At 40.4% G+C, this 18,325-nt stretch overlaps 2 protein-coding genes across 7 annotated transcripts in view; both read left to right on the top strand.

Moving 5' to 3' along the window:
- The window catches only part of LOC120434441 (transferrin receptor protein 1-like), a 29,834-nt gene extending 25,447 nt beyond the window's left edge, over positions 1–4,387 (top strand). For all 6 annotated transcript variants that reach the window (XM_039602540.1, XM_039602539.1, XM_039602541.1 and 3 more), the window contains 2 exons: positions 2,889–3,047; positions 3,742–4,387. In XM_039602540.1, coding sequence (XP_039458474.1) covers positions 2,889–3,047; positions 3,742–3,984 — 402 coding nt within the window. In that variant the 3' untranslated portion in view covers positions 3,985–4,387. The remainder of the gene's footprint in view (positions 1–2,888; positions 3,048–3,741) is intronic.
- Positions 4,388–9,216: 4,829 nt separating this feature from the next.
- On the top strand, positions 9,217–16,388 carry LOC116314262 (transferrin receptor protein 1-like). The gene is made up of 8 exons (XM_039602406.1): positions 9,217–9,358; positions 12,190–12,300; positions 12,430–12,497; positions 12,599–12,663; positions 12,777–12,870; positions 12,984–13,205; positions 13,471–13,629; positions 13,915–16,388. The coding sequence occupies exons 1-8, from the start codon at positions 9,217–9,219 to the stop codon at positions 14,155–14,157; spliced, it is 1,104 nt and encodes a 367-aa protein (XP_039458340.1). The 3' UTR covers positions 14,158–16,388.
- Positions 16,389–18,325: the final 1,937 nt, after the last annotated feature.

Raw genomic sequence — 18,325 nt, 5'->3', positions numbered from 1 at the left:
GTAAATCAAGATAGTATTTACCTTGTTGAGAGCAGGGCTGCAGAAATCAGGAGCAACTTGACCATTGCTGATATATCAGTATTGACATTGATACAATGATGCCAATACAACAAGTTTGAAAAAGGAAAAAAGAGAAGAGAGAAACACACTTCAACCATGTTATGAGTGTTGATGTTACATAGTTTGTCCACCAGAGGTCATTCTGAGACTTCGCTGTTGACAACGTGTAACTGGAATGCCAGAAACACAACAACTATCTGATTACAGGCCTGTACTTCAAAGCTGGAATTCTTCCTATCCGGGTAACTAAAAGGTTTCTGTATTACAAAGAAGGTTCACTTCTCCTTCATTTTTATTTATATAGTGTCAAATCACAACAACAGTCGCCTCAAAGCAATTTATATTGTAAGGTAAAGACCTTACAATAACGCAGAGAAAGCCCATTCAGTTGGAGGACCCCCTATTAGATAGCACTTGGCGACAGTGGGAAGGAAGAACTCCCTTTTAACAAGTAGAAACCTCTTGCATAACCATGCTCAGAAATACGCTTTCTCTTTCTAATCCCTGTCAGTACTCTGGCTGCTGCATTTTGGATCAACTGAAGGCTTAATTACAGTAGTCCATCCTAGAAGTACTAAATGTATGAACTAGTATTGTGCACTTTATGTTTAATATATGTATTTTGTTGTGCCTGAAATGAACAAATAAAAAAAATAATAAAAAAAAGTATATCAGCATCACTTTGAGAAGGATGTTTCTAATTTTAGAGATATTGTGCACATGCAAGAAAGCCGTCCTGCATATTTGTTTAATATATGCACTGCAGGACATATCATGGTCAAAAATGACTTCAAGATTCCTCACAGTGTTGCTGGAGGACAAGTTAATGCCATTTATCCTAATGGCATATCCCAGCTACCATGGGGAAGTACACCTTGAACAGGTCAACAGTCTGTTGCAGGGTTTATATAAGCCTGTATTATGTAAACAGAATTGGTTCTCACACAGAAACCTGTGGAACTCCATAATTAACCTTGGTGTGTGAAATAAGACCCATTTACATGAACAAATTGTACTGTATTAGAGATATGATAGATATGATTCAAATCAGTGCAGCACAGTGCATGCTCTTACAGCATGCTCTAATCGCTGTAAAAAAAATATATATATATATATTAGGGATGCAACAATACTCATATCGATATTGAACCGTTCGATACAGTGCTTTCGGTTCCGTACGCATATGTATCGAACAATACAAAATTTTAATTTATTTTATCAACTTTTCTTCTGACGATGCTGTCTGTGTTGAGAGCTCAGTGGATCTGCGTTTGACTACTCCGCACAGGCTGCACTGTCAAGTGCAGATCCACTGAGCGCAGTGCAAGGTAGCAAGACAGAAGCTAAGCTCGTTGCAACATGGCAACTGCCTCAATGGTAGCCGAAACTGAACCTCCCCCACCCTCATTCAGATCTGGCGTTTGGAACTATTTTGGTTTTCATGTGATGTATGACCCTGATGGTAAGCGCGTCATGGACAAAAATAAAACAGTATGTCGGATGTGCCATGCAATGCTCAATTACACTGGTGGGAACTAGTGCGTTAGCGCAGTTAGCTCGTTAACGTGTTGACGCCGTCCAGCCCCACACACGGGGCGATCCGCGGTAACTCGTTAACGGAGATTTGCGGCGTTATGGCGTTAACGTCATTTTAACGAGATTAACGCTGACAGCACTAGTGGGAACACAACGAATATGACTGCACATTTACGCCGACATCATCCTAGTGCAAAGACAAGTGGAAGCAGACAAAAACAACAAGCACGCATGCTACAAACTGTACCGAGTCATTTAGACAGCCGTTAGCACATGATTCTCCTTATGGGGACCTGATATGTTTAATATGCTGCTGAGAATATACCCCAGAAGAAGCGTATAGTATAGCTTTTATTTTGGAAAGAGACATTTCTCTGTAATAAACTCTCTTTTCCATAGATGAGTGATTTCTCGATCAGATAGATTTATGTTTTTAAAATTTTGTTGTTTCAGCAACATTACATTTAAAAACTGTACTTTTGGTATAAAATATGTATATGTGTATACATATATATATATACACCCAGCACGCCCCCTATATATGTATATATATATATATATATATATACACATCAAATGGTCAACCATATCAGACGCTGCACTGAGGTCAAGCAGGACAAGCACAGAGATGAGTCCACTGTCAGAGGCCATAAGATCATTAGTACCCTTCACTAAAGCTGTTTCTGTGCTGTGAATTCTGAAACCTGACTGAAACTCTTCAAATAAACAATTCCTCTAGAGATGATCACTTAGCTGTTTTACCAGTATTCTTTCAAGAACTTCTGAGATAAAGGAAGGTTGGATGATAGAGATGTGATAGTGAGTCTGAGAGATTAAGAGTTGACGCAGTTGTCATTTTTACAGTCATTTCTCTCTGCCTTCAAATAGACTGAACTTTATTTATATTGTAGCTGTTTTCAATCGTACACTCTGAAGCCTTAGCCTGGATATGCTGAACTCGCTTTGGGCTCTGAGCAGAGTCAGGCAGAGCATAAACAATTAATCCAAGACTTAAATAGATATTCTTCTTTTACTCTAATTATGTTTTGTTTGGGCGGAGCATTTGCTAATGAATCACTATTTACAATCACAGATATCACAGATTGTTAAATCACTAAATATCAATATCAGTCTTCTATGTCAGTTGGGCTCTAGTTGAGAGCAAGTTGAAGAGATGTAGAGTAACCTGACCTCTCTTACTCTTTTCCCCAGACTCTGGTCAGATCTTGCACATCCAGTTACCAAATTGAGTTTATAAACTAAATCACTCCTGCATATTTGTCTGTTTCCAGTTGCAGCCCCAGCTGTTGCCCAAGACCCTGACTGGGCAGTGGTTGGTCATGGCCTCTGTTTCCTACAACCGTGCCTCTAGCATATTGACAGCTGACATCCAGAACAGCGACCTGGAAAACATGGAGACGTGCCGCATGATCAATGACCGCGTCATGACGGTACGGCTTCCAACACTCAGTAATTCTTCTTGAGATACTCTGTGGAAAATACGGATATATCTTAGCAGTTCTCAGTAGACAGACATAGGGTCCTGCACTCTAAACATTAGCCTTCTTTAATTAAATACATAAATAATACACTGTAATTGAAATACCTCATGGAATGAGCAACATAATATAAAATATAAGTTAAAGGGAAAAAGGTACAAAAAAGGTTTTTATAGCAGATAATGTGTAACTCAAGTTACATCTAGTCTAAAACTTATCTGCTAAACTAACTAGCTGCTTAAAAACAGGTTACTAGTTAGTTACCTGTTGCTGTTATTGTAAATATTTCCTTCTATTGAACTGATAATAATTAATTCAACAGGTTAATCAACACAGCTAATGAGGTGTTGGCTTATAAAGTGGAAACAACAAAAAAGCTAAAGATAAGCTGCTATCTGAGCTTTTGGCCAAAGGATTTTATATATTTTAGTGTGGTTTAGCTACTTTTGGATCATATTTAAAATGGAATACGTCATATTTTATTTTACTGCATTACTTTTTATCTACTGTAAAGTGCAATGGAAGTCAAGGTAGGTAGTCTTTTTCTTTTTAGCTGCTAATTGCCTCCTTTCATAGGACAATGAAAGTCTGGTGACTCAAAACACTTTTAACAAACTCCTCCATGTTCCTCCTCCTGTTACTATAGGTGGAAAGGAACTTCCTGTCACCCTACGTTTCTCCGATAGACAGCCCCTTTCGCCACATCCTGCTGGGCTCCGGCCCCCACACCCTAAAAGCTCTGTCCAGCGACCTCGACGCTCTGATATCTGCCAGCCCAGAGGCCGACGCCGAGCTCTTCTACAAAAAGCTTGCCCAGGCGACCTGGACCATTCAGGCCTGTGCCAACTCCCTAGCAGGGGACATCTGGTCTCTGGATAATGAAATCTAGAAACGTCCTGTGCCCTCCCTTGTTCATGGTTTGGCCCTCTTATTACAGCGGGCGGTGTGACAGCCAGTATGATGGTATGAATAATAGACAGTTTTTAATGGATTTCCACAAAGTCATCACATCTGTTCCACAGTGTTCATTTTCCTTTTTCTAAAATCTTCCGTAAAACCAATATATGATATGTCATGATAGAAAATATGTGAACCTTCCGCTTAAAGAAACTTTCACAAAGAGAAAACAAATCTTGAATTTGAACCTTTGGTATTTTAAATATCACAATTAGAGCTGGGCGATATAAGATTTTTTCATATCACGATATGTTTTTGTCATTTCAGGCGATAACGATATATATCACGATATAAGCCAAATAACTATATTTGTAAGATTTAAATGTGCCGTTGCTCACAAGTAAAATGTGAAATAATCAGCAGCTTGTTTTGATTTAAATATTTATTTCCCATAATAAGTTCAACAGGGTAGATGTACTTAAGGAACATGAGACTTCAGTTTCAGATAAATAAAGGCAAATATTGCAAACTACACAAAAGGCAGCCGCTAAAGCGTTTAAGTTTCAAAATAAAACAAACAAAACAGACTACTAAATTGTCAATTCCACTTAGAAACAAAATATTAATTCTAAAAATAAATCTTAGTTTGTTTTACAGAAGAACAGACAAAATTGACTAACTTTTGTCAATATCAAATAAACTGAGAACTAAAAGGAAATTCTCAATTTCTCCTTGTTGTATAGCTTAGCTTTTCAAACAGTTTTAACAGTTACTTTAGTCTAACAAAAGCCGAATTAGCGCTTTCAGTCAGAGATTGAGCATGCACCGCTTTATTGTATTTCCAGACTTGCTTTCGGCACAATTTACAGTGCGCGCTACTCTGTTTTTTGTCAGACTTGAAATAGCCGAAATACCTTCACACTACGGAACTTCTGTGGCCCTTCCGTTCGACAAGCTCTCCAGCATTGGAACCATCATCTGTTTTCTCTTCGGTAACCTTCAGTCACACTCTCTGTTGATTTTTCTCTAGTCGGCACACTCATTTCCTCCAATACCTGGGCGGCACGGCGGATAGCTGCTTCCCAAACAAATACACATGTGCGGCTCGAAACTTGTGCTGTATGTAACAAGTCACGTGACGTGACGCTGCGGCTGTGATTGGTTCGGCTCTGCGCTACTTAATTTGGATTGGCTGTTCTTTTTTTTTTTTTAAGAGGACAAGAGAGATGAGGCCTATCGCAATAGTTTAATTTTTCTATCGAGAAAAATTAATTTCGCAATACATATCGTTATCGTTCTATCGCCCAGTTCTAATCACAAACTTCAATACTTTGGCCCTCATCATGCCATGTCAATATCATAGCTACAAGCCACCGAGCACAGATGTTTGGTGTGCCCAGTGGTTGGAAAGCGGTCCTGCCATCTGAATCCAAAGACGCTTCTAAGGCACCGCATGTTGAACGAGTTGAGCCGATGTTCCCGCCTCATTTAGGTGATCCAGGTTTCACGTCCATACAGTAAGGGGCTGTTGACACAGGGCTGGTACACTTTGATCTTTGTGTGGTCAGTCAGCGCTTTATTTCTACACACCCTGCAGGACAATAAGGCCACGATAGTGTTTACCTTCCTGAGTCATCAACTGAGTTCCATATTGAGTGAGAGGGTAGTGTTGATGGCAGAACCCAGGGAAGTTATCTACAAGGGTGCAGATATTCATAGTGATGGAAGGAAGGGTGAGACCATCTTATGCACAGATATTCATCTTTTTTCTGGCTGACAATGAGCCCAAACTACTTACACAAAGATTGGAGGATGCTTGTCAGTCTCTGGAGGATAGCCTCAGTGTGGGCCACGCAGTGTTGGGAAGGTTACTTTTAAAATGTATTCCACTACAGGTTACAGAATACATGCCCCAAAATGTATTTTGTAACGTATTCCGTTAAGTTTCTCAATGATAGTAATATATTCTGAATACTTTGGATTACTTAATATATTATCATGCTTTTTACAACTTGTTGGGATTCAGAGATTCTTTTATTGTTACCATATAACCTGTCTTATGATAAATGCATTAATAACATGTTCCACAGTATTATTTTATCAGTAATATTTCTTACAGGGTTCATATTGCATTGAATATGTTTGTCATCACATTGACCTTTCTATTCACAGGTTGAGTTCATTCTATACACACAATGCATAACTGTGCTTGTTTAGAGTTGATGTTCTATCCAAGAGGGTTTTAAGCTTCACTGGTGAGAGTGTCCAGGTGATACATGTTGAGGGAAGATGAGAACATAGCAGGTTAATTGCATGCATGCTTACAATACACATATTAATCTAGTAGCAGGCCTGAGCGAAGGCCCAAGTGTCTTCTGCTCCTTCTTGAGACTTGCTGCAATTCAGTCTACTTAGTGATTGATGACGAGGGTCAATTATTAGCCCTTAGAGACCCTGAAGCTTGAAGTTTATTACCTTAAAAGGCAGGTGTTATAGAAAAGAGAAGTTATATGACTGTTTATAGTTATTAAGATGTACGAGATGTGCTCATGTCTGTACACAATGTATTTTTGACCTGTATTGACGTGTATGTGTGGGCGTTAATTTTCTATGCTATAAAACCAGCATTCAATGTATTTTTGTCAGAGGAAGCCATATGCTGATGGTTCTTCTCCTGTGTTAATAAACTCATCGTTTGATTGCACTTGTCTGGTGCCTCCGTCGTTTGTTGTCTGGTCTGCAGTTGATCGATCCCGCTTCAAACTACATGAATGTATTGTTGCTATGTTATTTATTACTATTACTGAAGGCTACTCGCTATACCAATACTAACTAGATTTTTAAATCTTAATATAAAATGAGTAACAGTAGGGTGGACATTAGGTAAGGCTCCACTTTTTGCAGTGATCTCGTATAGAAAACTATTTATGTATCAGTAATATGTTTTCTTTTTGTCTGTTAATAATCATGTGGAACTGCACATGATTATTTTAAACTAGCAGGCTGTTAATGCTATCCATCAAGTCTAAAAACAGCTTGTTAATACACGGAGATCCTGAAGGCTGTTTACTAAAATAAAAATAAAAGTGCTCTAACATCTCACTTGTTTGTTTTTATTCAGGCGTGTGTGTGTGTGTACTATTTTTATTACGAGAGATTAAGTGTGTTTTTCAGTCGTAGTAATTGTGCTTAACTGTATGAAGCTTATTAGACTTTATGAAACAAGTGATGCGTAAAAGTGAATTTTGCCAAAGTGCTTAAGATACTTTTTTTTGTTTTTTTCTTAAAGAAATCTACTACATCATGTGTATTGTTATGTCATATGTAATTTCCATTGCAAATATTAATCACATTTAAATTAAGAGGAGATTGAGCTGTGATGTCACGATCGTGTTGCGTTCTCGGGAAGTCTGGACTCCCGTGTCAACTTATGAAGTCCGGACTAGCGAGAATGCAAGTAGGGGAGACCAGGGATAGTTGTAACGTGGGTCAGTTGTAACGCTTCCTATTTCTCCAATCAGGACTAAGTTTCAAATCATGTGATTCATTCTGTACATGCCCAATTCAGTTATTCTATTACATAGAATAACTGAATTGTTATTCTAACTGAGGCTAGCACAGTGCTAGCCTCTCTGCACTGGCTGCCTGTGTCTTTTAGAGTTAATTTTAAAATTCTCATGTTTGTTTTTAAATGCCTTCACAGTCTTGCCCCGCCTTACCTCTCTGACCTTCTTCATCCCCACACACCCTGTCGGTCTCTCAGGTCAGCTGACCAGCTGCTCCTGGAGGAACCGAGATCCAGGAGGAAGCTCAGAGGGGACAGGGCCTTCTCTATCGTGGGTCCAAAATTATGGAATAATTTGCCCTTGCACGTTAGAGAGGCCCCTTCACTGTCCACTTTTAAATTGCGTCTTAAAACCCACTTTTATTCCTTGGCTTTTAACCTCAGTGAGACTTAGTTTCTCTTTTAATTGAAGTAGTTATTTAATTAATGATTTCACTCTTCTTTTATTTGGTTTTTATTTATATCTCATGTAATTTTATTTTAAAGTTCCAATGTACAGCACTTTGTGTCAGCTGTGGTTGTTTTAAAGTGCTTTATAAATAAAGATCATGATGATGATGTGAAAAATTAGCACCCTTTGGCAAACAGACAATTTAAGAAGGGGGAAAAAAGTAATTTGTAAGCCAAAAAGTAAGTTTTTTTTAACTTTATTTAATTGATCGTCAATTAAATAATTGATCCCATCACTACAACTTACCCCACTATTCCTTTAACTTATATTTTTAGGTTTTCTTTTAATTACAGTATGTGTGCCTAGATATTGGAAGAGAAAGACTGAATGAGGGGTGACTCAGTGTTTTGGAGAGAGCATCAAATGATGTTAGAAATCAGGGAAAGTCCAACAGATCTGTGGCAAAATTGTATGGCATATGCCATGTCACTTTACACAGATTTTGTAAAAAGAGGAAGAGGCTGGAAGAGTAGGGATCAAGGGAACTGCCATGTGTAGGATACCATAGTGGAAAGAAGGTCTTCACTGATGAACGAGAAAGAATTAACAGAATACCTGATTCTGTTAATTCTGTATGCTGCAGATGCGTTTTATGTCAACGTGAGGTAAGTCAATAGGAACTGATAAAGGATAAGGCAGGGGAAAGTTCGAAATTTGTAATGGTGGCTATTTCAATTCAATTCTTCAATTCAAGTATTTATTGTCATTGTCAGAAAAAACCAATGAAATTGCGTTTGGAGCTTCCATACACCCGTGAATAAAAAATAATAAGTGTAAATATGACTCCAGTGCAATAAAAACAGTCCTTAACAGCAACACAACATGACAAGTAAGATTTGGAAATTGGATATGGTTATTGTCCGTGAGAGAGAGGGGGCAAAGAGTTCAGAAGCCTCACAGCCTGTGGATACAGGCTGTTGGCCAATCTGGATGTTCTGGCCTGTATGGACCTGTACCTTCTCCCTAAGGGCAGCAGGTGGAAAAGGTGACACGCAGGATGATATTGGTCCCGCATGATACTGTGCACCCTCTTCAAACAGCGAGTGCGGAAGATATTACTAATCTCTGGCAGAGTTGTTCCAATAATTCTGCCGGCTTCTTTCACCACCCGCTGTAGTGCTTGCTGATCGGCCTTGGTGCAGCTGGGAAACCACACTAGCAATCCATACATCCATACACTGTTGGGCCTTCCGTGCAGCTAAGGTAGTATGGTTGCCCCAGGACAGGTCCTCGGTCACAGTTACCCCCAAGAATTTAAAACTGCTCACCCTCTCCACCTCCCCACCGCCAATAAAGAGAGGCAGATGGTTACTGTGACCCTTCCTCCGGAAGTCCACAATGATCTCCTTGGTCTTTTTGGCATTTAAGACCAAGTTATTGTCGTGGCACCATGACTCTAGTTGTTGCACCTCTGTCCTGTAATTTGTCTCATCATTGTCAGATATAAGTCCGAGCACTGTAGTGTCATCGGCAAACTTAACTATGAGATTGGACGCACAGGAGGAAATGCAGTCATATATAGTATGACTGCATTTCAAATATAGTATATCAGAAATACTAACATTATTCATGATTAAAATTACAGGTAAAAGAACTGGCATATCAGCTTACAGTGAAACATGGATGCAAATATCCAAAGTCATGGGACGAATCCTTGAGGGCTGGGCCAGACTGGTTCTCGGCCTACATGAAAAGAAACCCAACTTTGTCCATTAGAAGTGCTGAGGCTACAAGTCTGGCATGGGCCACCAGTTTTAATAAACACAATGTAACAATATTTTTCAAAAACTTTGATGACGTTCTAAAGCGAAACAGCTTAACTGCAAATGACATATGTAATATTGATGAGACTGGCATAACAACTGTGCAAACCCCAGACAAAGTGATTACAAAACGTGGCACTAAACAAGTTGGGGGATTGACATCCCCCAACTTGTCTGCTGTCTACAACTCCCGTTGTCTTAGCAGGACCAGAAACATTTTAAAGGACACTACCCAGCCCAGCTACGATCTTTTCAACCTACTGCCCTCTGCCAGGTGCTTTAGATCCATAAGGGCCAGAACAAACAGACTCAGGGATAGCTTCTTCCCCAAAGCCATCACCATACTCAACTCAAACTTGTACAAAAAGTAATCTGCACTGAAATATCATCAATTCTCTGCCTGTCTGTCTCTGTGTCAGTACTGTGCTGTGTATTTATATTTATAGTAAGTGTATAGTTAAATTATTGTATAGTTTTTATAATGTGCTATAAGCACGTGTGCACTTTTATAGAGCTGTTTCTAATTTCGTTACACTATGTATAATGACAATAAAGGTTTTCAATTCAATTCAATCAGCAGGGAGAGGTTCACTGGTAACACTTGTATGTGCAATTAATGCCATTGGCAACACAATTCCTCTAATGTTTGTGTTCCCACGCATATGCTGTGCAGACCACTTTGTCAGAGATGGGCCAGTAGGAAGTATTGGTAGTGGAAATAAATCGGAATGGATGCAAGAAACCGAGTTCCTCATCTTTCTGAAGCACTTTGCAAACCACACCAAGGTCAGCCATTAAAAAAAAGTGATTCTTCCCATGGATAACCACAGTTCACACCTGTCAACTGCAATGGAATTGTGATGCTCACATTTCCCCCTCACTGCAGTCACAAACTCCAACCACTCGACGGGAGTGTTTATGGCCCTCTGAAAAAGATGGTGAACAGTGCGAGTCCTGGATGAGAATGGATCCAGGAAAGACCATGAGAGTATAAGAAATACCAGGACTTGTCAAGAAGGCACTTCCAGCAGCAGCTACACCAAAGAATATATAGCCTGGATTCCTGTGCTGTGGAATTTGGCCATACAATCCAAACATATTTGAGGAAAGTGACTTTGCACCATCACAGGTCACAGATCGTCCTATTCCAAAAGTCCATATGGACATTTCTCCAGCTGTCCAACAGTCTGCTCCTCTTTACTGCTCATCACACCAGTCCTACAGCTGACGATGTGACCACTCCTCCAGATGCTCACATCTCCAGTCTTCTAACTGACCACAAAGCTGCCTTGTACAGTGTTAATGCAGCATTGTAGAGGTCAGCATTCTTTTGCTCTGCCTCTCTTTTGGGCATGACGTCGCAGCTCTGTCAGCTGAGGCCCTCTGGGGTTAGGGAGAGGAGGCCTTGGGTTTTGTGCCCTCCATCTCCGCTGGGCGCAGTCCCCCTCCCGCGGCTCCGTCTGTTTTCAGGATGTTGCGGTGGGTCTAGCTGCAGCAGCGTGTCAGGGTCACGTCGGGGAGCAGGAGTCCAGGTCAGCTTCGGCTTTATGTAGTGGGGCATAAAAGGGTAGAAGTGGGTGAACAGGAAAAGGATGTGTTGCTTGCTGTGTTCTAAGGAGAGGGGAGGGGAGACCTGGGGCCCTGTGTCAGCTTTCTCCCTCTCTCCTCCCTCACTTTTTCTTCCTGCATTTTTTCCACTTTTTTTCCTTTCAAAGCTGCTTTCTCTTCTTTCCGCCCACACCTTCAAACACCTCTCTTTCATCATTCATCCAATGCACATCAACCAACTTAACCCCGTTCTTTGTCAAGATTTCTTTTTCTTTCTCACAACTTACTTTATGCCTTCTATTCCACACTTTTTACCAACAAGTCAAAGATTGAATTCTCTCCCAGGCCATCTGGTGGAGTGTGTGCCAAGGAGAGATCCACAGCCCAGCCATTTCCACGGCTGTGGTGACCGTCTTCCTGGATCCGGATCTCATGTTACTTGCTTAAGTGTCCTTAGCAAGGCCCTTTTGCGTTAACAGCCCAAAAGTGCTAAAATACCGTCACCTGCTGCCTTCACTAGCGCTTAGGTGTCCCTCTGCAGACTCTAAGCTACTCGGCTGACCTCCCATGAGCCACTGCCCCGGGGGCTATTAGATATGTATGTATGTGTGTATATATGCATATATATAAAATAATTTAAAAAAAATTCCCCGCTCGCCCTTGTGGGCGGTCAATCCTTTCAAGCTCGGGCTCGGGTCCTCTACCAGAGGCCTGGGAGCTAGAGGGTCCTGCGCAGTATCTTAGCTATTCCTAGGACTGCGCTCTTCTGGACAGAGATCGTCGATGTTGTTCCCGGGATCTGCTGGAGCCACTCGCTTAGCTTGGGAGGACGTAAATGAATAGGCTTATTCTGAGGAGGATAATCATTAGTGATTGTGCTCTGTCTCATTCATATATTGGATATTTCTTTGTTCCAGGGTTATCTGTCCTCTCTGAGCATGAAAGCATTCACCTACATCAACCTGGACGGCATTGTGACAGGTATTTACTGCCATGGATGCAGACTTCTTGTACCCATGAAGCTGTTTAATGTCTAACTTGTACATACACATGCAAAAAGCATCACTTATTTTTCAGGATAACTAAATATTAGTGGTCTTGTCATTTTAGGTCAGAATGGGTTTAAAGTAGCAGCCAGCCCATTGCTGCACAGCCTGGTCCAAAACACTCTGAAAGAGGTAACTCCACAGCTGATCTCTTCAGTAGAAATAATTCTGTTGGGCAGTTTTATTTGTAAAATAAAACAAGAGTTTAATCAAAGCATTTGTTTTCTTCTTAGGTGAACTATGACAAGGACAAGTCTCTTCTTTCTCAGTTTGGAAAGAACAACTGGGAGTCTACTATGTGAGTCTGTCTAATTAAAGATAACAAAGTATAGCCAGTGATGATTATCACAGCCTTCTTGTTTGATAGTAGGCCGTCATTCTCACGCTTCTGTTTTGCGTTTGATTTTGAAGTCTGGAGCCTCTGAGGATGGACAGTGCTGCGTATCCTTTCCTCGCCTTCTCCGGCATTCCCTCAGTCGCTTTCAGATTCAACTCTGGAAGTTCAGTAAGTGAATTCTTCTGTACTACAAGTTCTTAAATAGTTTCTGAACTCTTTTAACTCATGCCAACTTTGTAGATCTGAGAGTAATTCTTAAAACATCCCGTGTGCCTCCTCAGGACTACCCATACTTTGGCACAACCCTGGACACCCAACAAAACCTGAACTCTATCACAGCCAGCCAGGTTCCTCAGCTGGCTGTGAGAGCGGGCCAGTTTGCAGGTCACATAGCGCTGAGGCTGGTCCATGACCACCTGCTGCAGATGGACCTGAAGAAGTACAACCAGCTCATACGCAGCCACGTGGTTCAGATTAATACAAGGGTCAAGAATGTTCAGAGGGTGAGTGTTCACCAGTGTCCTTGTAAATCAAGATAGTATTTACCTTGTTGAGAGCAGGGCTGCAGAAATCAGGAGCAACTTGACTGTTGTCGTGTTTTTCATCACTTGACCTAAAAATGATCAGTTTATTTTTTTTAATGCCGTTTCTGTTTTGCCTGGTTACTCCTCATCGTAGAAGTCAACTGTGGTCAGGTCTTGAATATCCAGCTTACCAACTTGAGTTTGAGGGAGGAAAAGTCATCCCTGCATGTTTGTGTGCTTGCAGTTGCAGCCCCAGCTGTTGCCCAAAGCTCTGACAGTGCAGTGGTTGATCATGGCCTCTGGCTCCTACAGCCGTGCCTCTAGCGCGCTGGCAGCCGACATCCAGAACAGCGACCTGGAGGACATCGAGATGTGCCGCGTGATCAATGACCGCATCATGACGGTAAAGGGGAAAAAAACTCAGCCCAGCAAGTTTAGTTGATTTCACAAGCTGCCACCTCTGCTTTTGATTAGCTGAAATTACAACTTTAGTGTTGGTTTAGCTACCTTTGGATCATATATATTAAATGGGATACATCACATTTTAATCACAGTAAAGTGTAATAGTTGATGTAGGTAGTCTTCGGTTGCTGCTGCCTGCTTTTCAAAGGACAGGGCTGTCCAATACATTTGTTGATAACGTTGGTTTTTATCCAGCTCCTTCATGATGTCCGTCTTCTTGCTATAGGTGGAAAGGAACTTCCTGTCACCCTACGTTTCTCCCAGAGACAGCCCCTTCCGTCACATCCTGCTGGGCTCCGGTCCCCACACCCTCAAAGCTCTGACCAGCCACCTCGACTCTTTGAAGACTGCCAACCCCGACGCCGACGCTGAGCTGTTCCGCAACCAGTTTGCCCGGGCGACCTGGACCGTTCAGACCTGTGCCAACTCCCTAGCAGGGGACATCTGGTCTCTGGATAATGAAATCTAGAAAAGTCCTGTGCCCTCCCTTGTTCATGGTTTGGCCCTCTTAATAGAACTGGCAGTGCTGTTGTGATTAATCACCACATTTTCAGCGGATATCTACAAAGTCATCATATCGTTTCCACGATGTTCATTTTCCTTTTATCTGAAATTCTCTTAAAGCCCAACATGTTGCAAAGTGGTTTGTAAGCCTTCCGCCTTAAAAGGACTAACCTCTAAGAATCTTGAATTTGAACATGTGGTATTTAGTTATCACAGTCTTAAATCCCTTGGTGCTAATAATGACGACAAATGTTATGTGGAAGTACTACTTTAAATTGGTGTTACCTCTGAATGAGTTGGAGTTGGATTTTTCTTTACTTCCAGAACAGTATCAGGTCAGAATCACAGTAAAGACTGTGTTTGCCAGCTCAGATCTTTAGACCGTAGAAGCGCAGTATAATAACAATAAGCTAATGATTTTGTATTTGTTTACCACGAGGCAAACTGCTGGTATTTCTGCTACTGCTGCAGCTTGGTGTTCAAACCTGAGCTGGTTTTTATTGGTAGCTAAAATATCTCATACTGTGCTGGATTCTGCTACACAACTCAGTCAGAAAATAGATTCAGGCATTCAGCTGCTGAAAGAAGTGCAGATTGATTTACAGCATGCAGCAGCAACAGTGCACACAGATTTGGAATAATCGGCTACTTTAAATGGGGGGGGGAAAAGTCCTAATTGTATGCAAGAATTGGAAAAAAAAAGTGATCTGAGTCAAATAAGAAACGCATTTCTTGGCATTGGAGCTAATCTGTGCAGACCTGTCAAAGCAGGGGAAAAGGTCCTCAACCATGTGGCACTGAAACGGAAACCGTATGTTTATTTATTGTGTTATTTATTTATCAGTGGCAGGGTTCACTATAAATAGTTTTTAATCACGTTTTATATAAAGTATAATTATCGGGGGCAGTGTCTTCCATAATTATGACAGTTATACTGTCGAAATGACAAAAGCAGCATCTGCTAAAAGAAGTGTACATGTGCACCGACAGCTGGTACACAGCAGTTTCTTTCCCCTCTCTCAACTGACACTGAACTGGTCTCTGAGCAATGCCAGCTCACACATCACACCTGACAATATTTACCCGTACCTGTCCTTTGGTGCATGTACACTTCTCATCTTGATGGCATTATCGGGAGCAGTGATTTCCATAATGTGAAAAACAGAAGGTAGTTTTTGCCTACCAGTGTGTGCCGTATCGGAGGCAGTGCCCTCCATATTTCACTGTAGGGGTGGATGTTTTTTATTATCGGGGACAGTGTTTCCCATAATGTGTATATACAGTACAAAGCTACACATCGCACACGTTTGCATCTTTGCAATCCCATCTGGCGTTCCATGCTAACTTCTTCAGCGTTCCTCTCTAGACAGGCAGGTTGGCACCCCGAGCACCTGATCACAGATCAGTGTCTGTGCCATTGGTGAGGCCAAGCAACCGATGTGCTTGTTTTTAGTGGGACGGTCTGTTTTGAAGCGAACGCTGGTCTGCTTTGGTCTTTTCTTTGTATATGGAAAGTGTCTTTGCTTTAAGGAAAGCACAAATGCGTAATGTGGTTACAACAGCGTGGTCCAGTATCTCCGTAATCAGCTCCCACCCTGTGTTATGGATTTAGTTTAATGAATTAAAGTTCATCGTACCTTCTCTTTTGATGAATTCACTGAGATTTCCTTGTGCCTCTTCTTTTTGTTTCTGAGCTGACGAATACTTGGATTGTTTAGTTTCATGTATCAGGGTTCAGTTTGTTGTTTTTCCTGTTTCTCTAAGAATCAAACTGGTGTTAAAGCAGAGTTGCTAGACAGAAAACAAATGGATGTGAGTCCATTTCAAATGACTGAAAGCAGGATTCTGTCCAAAACCCATCTGACTGATTGTAGTTCACCACACTTGTTAACATGATACATTAACCATTCGTCATTTGAGTGATTTTTACCTTAATCCTGTTGGTTTATAATGGGGCAAGTTCTGGAAATTGCAACTCCATTTTCAGCACTGGCTTGTAAGAATTAGCAGATGAGTTTTGGGTCAAAGGGGAAAAGTGTAACCCTTGTTAAAGAATGTTTGAAAATGGTCGATTATTATTGTGCGTGGTTTTCTTTTTTTGTTCTTTTTCCTTTCTCTCAAACTGTGCGCACATTTGCTTAGCTTTATTTCAATTGTTTTGTTTTGTTGCTGCAATAAACAATCACAGCTATTGGAGTCTTAGTTTCATTATTCATTCTCAATAACATGGACACTTTGTATCTTGTTTGTTAGGCTACTAATAAAACTCTAAAATTTGGCACTGTATTGTACGTTAGCTTATTTCTTTAGTTCTTAAAAAAACAAAACTACCAATGACCTTTTTCATTCTTCGGTGCCTCGCTTAATGGTGCTGGTGATCATGGTTCTCATGGTCATCTGGCGTCCTCTTCAGTCTCTAACTGCCCCAATGAGGGTTTCTCTCGTCTTATCAGCAGAGGTGGGTAGTAACTAATTACATTTACTTTTTGGAAAAGAATTACTTTCAGGAGTAGTTTTACTTGAGTAATATTATTATGAAGTATCACTACTCTTACATGAGAAACAATTCTGGCTATTCTACTCAGTGTGAATAACTTCAGTAAATGAATAATAAACACGTTTTAACCAAAAATGCACGAAACACAAACCTACAGTTTATGTTGAAATGAGACTTCTTGTTTGTACATAAGGTTTGTTGTTTTAATATTATTCTATCTGCTGAGCCTGTTGTGCCATTTGGAGAGGCAAAGCAGCACCATATACTTATATTACCTTCTGTAAATATTAGTTTAATAATGATTTGGAAAAGTGTTTCTTAGATTTATTATTTTGTAATCATGTTATTTATATATAGTATTTCTTTTTCTGTCTTTAGTGCAAATTTTGGTATTTTAAACGTTCTTGTCTGTCTGATTATCTCATTTTTAAACATTAAATCAGATGTTATGATCAGTTACTCAATACTCAAGTAGACTTTTTTTAATAAATACTTTTTTACTCTTACATGAGTAATTTCTTGGATGGCTACTTTTTACTTTTACTTGAGTAAAACTATATTAAGGTAGTGCTACTTTTACTTGAGTACAATTTTTGGCTGCTCTACCCACCTCTGATTATCAGCAAAGGCTCTACTTTTGGCTCTGTATGATGTCACTGAGAGCAGCTGTCCAGAATATGGTCAGCTTAGCTACACGGCAGCCCCACCACCAGCTGTTAAACCTTTTTGTCTGTAAGTAGCAGCCAATCAGTTAGTATAAAGCCTGCCTGTGCATTGTGCTGACCCCAGGCCACGTGTGACACTTTGGTTGTTCCTTACCCTTTTATTAAAGAAGTGTACCAACTCACTATTTTTTTGTAAAAAAAATTTCCATTTTATTTTTATTTACTTTTTTTTAAGGGAAATCCCAGCAAAACTTTGTAGCTTCATTTTTTTAAGGTAACTGCTTTTGGTGATTGACCTACCTACTTGTGTGCCAGCCAATACACAACTTGCATGAAAAACAACAGAGATGCAGTAAGCAGAGTTTGAACTAAAAACAGACTTTATGCATTAATTTACTCAAGTCTACGTCCCAGGACAGAGCTGGATAAAATTACCAAAAACTGCAGCCCATTCTCTGATTAGGAGTTTATCAGTTTGGTGGCCTCAAATGTCCTGAGGGAAAAAAAAGCATTTGAGAATGTACCTAGTACCATTGAAGACGGTTAGGGCTGAAGAAAAAAAACTTATTTTCTTTTCACAATTCTGAAAACAAAACGTCAGAATTCTGACACTAATCTTACAATTCTGACATTTCTTGGCATTTTTGACAGCTTTCAGAATCACTGAGAAAAAAAGGGAGTGGTCCTAATCCTTGACCTTTCCAGGGTGTAACCTGCCTCTCACCCGATGACGGCTGTGATAGGCTCCAGCCCCCTGCGACCCTGAATTGGATAAGCAGAAGAAAATGGTCCGTCTTTTAAAATGCATGTACAGCCATTACAAGCATACAGACTAATTTCACTTTAGGTCAAGTTTACACCATTACAGTGTTACCCAGTCAGTATCACATCACTTTGTTGTTGAATTTCAAATTAAAAGTCTGCTGAAATGAATAAGTGCAGTTTTTTTCTTCACATTCAGAACGCCATTA

This window comes from Oreochromis aureus, linkage group 18, assembly GCF_013358895.1.
Source record: "Oreochromis aureus strain Israel breed Guangdong linkage group 18, ZZ_aureus, whole genome shotgun sequence".
In the NCBI taxonomy this organism is placed as follows: domain Eukaryota; kingdom Metazoa; phylum Chordata; class Actinopteri; order Cichliformes; family Cichlidae; genus Oreochromis; species Oreochromis aureus.
This window is presented reverse-complemented; position numbering and strand designations above follow the sequence as displayed.

Bases quoted from the DNA above. Each gene is read 5' to 3' on its own strand.
- LOC116314262 (XM_039602406.1), top strand. From the start codon at position 9,217: ATGGTTGCCCCAGGACAGGTCCTCGGTCACAGTTACCCCCAAGAATTT. The intron at 9,359-12,189 runs GTCTTTTTGGCA...GATAATCATTAG, and splicing joins AGTCCACAATGATCTCCTTG to TGATTGTGCTCTGTCTCATT. The intron at 12,498-12,598 runs GTAACTCCACAG...TTTTCTTCTTAG, and splicing joins TCCAAAACACTCTGAAAGAG to GTGAACTATGACAAGGACAA.